Consider the following 2,272-nt stretch of genomic DNA (forward strand, 5'->3'; position numbering starts at 1 on the left):
AATAAATATCTTAGGTTTATTTGTAGAACCAATAGACTTAGCCAAATACACTGTGAGTACACTATAATTTAGAATGTGCACAGATACTCCCATAACCATGGGTAGTACAACTTATCATTGATTCAGCTTGACTAATTATACACAACATTATTGAATGTTTTTTTTTTAGATAAAGATAATATAATCTATTGTGGTATCTAGATGCTTTTATTGGAAGTTATCAGTGGACAATATCAACAACTGACAGTGTTAACTATTATTATTTTGATTAGAGAAACTAAAAGAAGAAAGCTCCAGAGATAACTAGTGACATTTGCTTCTGTAGCAATGTAGCTATAACAAGTTGACAACACGCTATGGTGAAACGTCTTTATGGCTGGATGTCATTTAGAATGAGATTGAAAATTTGCTATGTTATGTTGTGTGTTTTTTCTGTGACATTAAGTAAGTATCCTGTACTACTTCTACTAGTACTACAGTGTTGTTACTCAAATGCTATAGTAATACTGTAAGTCTGAACAAACTTAAGTTTAAAGGATTGTTAATTCTCTGGTTTTTAAGTTTATCAAGAGTATACAACATAATTTGAAGAAAAAACTATTTTGTAAAACAGAAAGAGGAATTTTATCATTGATAATACTTTAATAGTATGGTTTTGGAAAGTATATTTTTTAAACTTTGGTGTTTGGAGTGTTAGTAACTAACTTACATATAATTTGCCTTAATATCTAGAAGACCTCTGATTAAATTCTTAATATAATAACAGTTAATAAATTAAATTGTTGTTGTATGTTAACATTGATATAAACAATTAAAAAAGTCTTACCTCATATTTAAAGGAGTGTTTCGTTAAAATGCCATGTCCTTTGAGTCAGTGTCATGAGTTGGGTTTCCCAGTTTTTGTTATGGAGTCTTATGTGAATGATTTACTAAATATTAAGCAAATGACCAGGACTGACAGTGATGCAATAAATAGTCTTAACAGAACTTGATATGAAAGGGTATTCAATAAGTGATTCAAATTTTTAAAAATATATTAACTTTAATAGTGAGAATTGTAAAGTATTTTAAATAAAATTATACTATCTTTCCTAACAATGTTATAGAAAAAACATTTTGTGTTTGATCAAAGACATGTATTTTTTCTAAGTATTTGTGTTGAAAAGAGTGAAAGAAAATAATATGTTTACAGACATTTTATAATAAGTAAAAAGGTTATTTTTGTGTGACATAAACTTTTGCCCTAGACCTCAGTAAAATTAAGTTGGTTTTGAGGTTTTTACCTTAAAAATATTATTATGTTAGAAAAGCTATCAGAATGTTTTTACTTTGTATAACATGAGTTTTAAAGTGAGTAATAATATCACTTTTTGTGAATGGAGAATGGTAATTTAAGTGTAAAAAATGAGCAATTTTATGAACTTCTAGTAATAGTTAACCTAGTTTTGAAATAGTAAAATTAGAATTTTATATTTAAAAATGATGTCCTAAGTGCATTTTTGTTTTACATGCAGATGGAAGATATTTTCTAAGAACAAGAGATCATTGTTAACGTATTATAAAATTTGTTTCAAGAAATACTTTACACATGCTTAAAAATCAATCTACCTGATACTAAACAATACATACCCTCCATTTTTACTGTTGATGCATTTGTGTGGAAGTTTGATGGTAATCTTGATAACTCAAGGTCTCTTGTTACCCAGAGTTTCTCTCACTAGATTTCAGGAAATTACATTTTTGCATTTTAAGGTTTTATTAAATTGATAAAGGTAATGCATAAAATATATAAATTTGGTTATAAAATAATGTAATTTTAATTTGAGATAATCTGGAATGTGGAGACAGTATGATGTTTTGATGTGATGAGAAAGTAGATGTACCAGTGGTAGAGATTATACCTTCAGGCTTTAGAAACTGTGCAGATTTGTTTTTAAACAATATTACTTCTTTCTTTAAAATTTTTTGAATGGTTAGGTTTGCTGTAATGCAGTGGCTTGTACATTATATAACTTTAATGTTGTAATGGAAATGTTACAGTTCATAATGGTGTTTAGTGTAGCTGGGTTATTAATGTAAGTAATATGTAATTAATTACTTACAAGCATTGATTATATTAACATAACATAATATTTTTGGACAACATGGGACCTATTGGTCCATCCTGGCTGTTCCATCCTCAAAACTAAATTAGAATGATAGAAAAAATTTTAAACCCAGCCCTTTTCATTCATATACTTATCAAGCTTTCTTAAACTCATTTACATTTACT

General features: G+C 27.5%; 1 protein-coding gene across 1 annotated transcript in view; it reads left to right on the top strand.

Moving 5' to 3' along the window:
* Nucleotides 1–244: 244 nt before the first annotated feature.
* LOC106473498 (UDP-glucuronic acid decarboxylase 1-like) overlaps nt 245–2,272 on the top strand; it is a 32,713-nt gene continuing 30,685 nt past the window's right edge. The window contains exon 1 of the mRNA XM_013934182.2: nt 245–444. Coding sequence (XP_013789636.1) covers nt 357–444 — 88 coding nt within the window. The 5' untranslated portion in view covers nt 245–356. The remainder of the gene's footprint in view (nt 445–2,272) is intronic.

The sequence above is a fragment of the Limulus polyphemus genome, unplaced genomic scaffold (assembly GCF_000517525.1).
Source record: "Limulus polyphemus unplaced genomic scaffold, Limulus_polyphemus-2.1.2 Scaffold6224, whole genome shotgun sequence".
Lineage (NCBI taxonomy): Eukaryota > Metazoa > Arthropoda > Merostomata > Xiphosura > Limulidae > Limulus > Limulus polyphemus.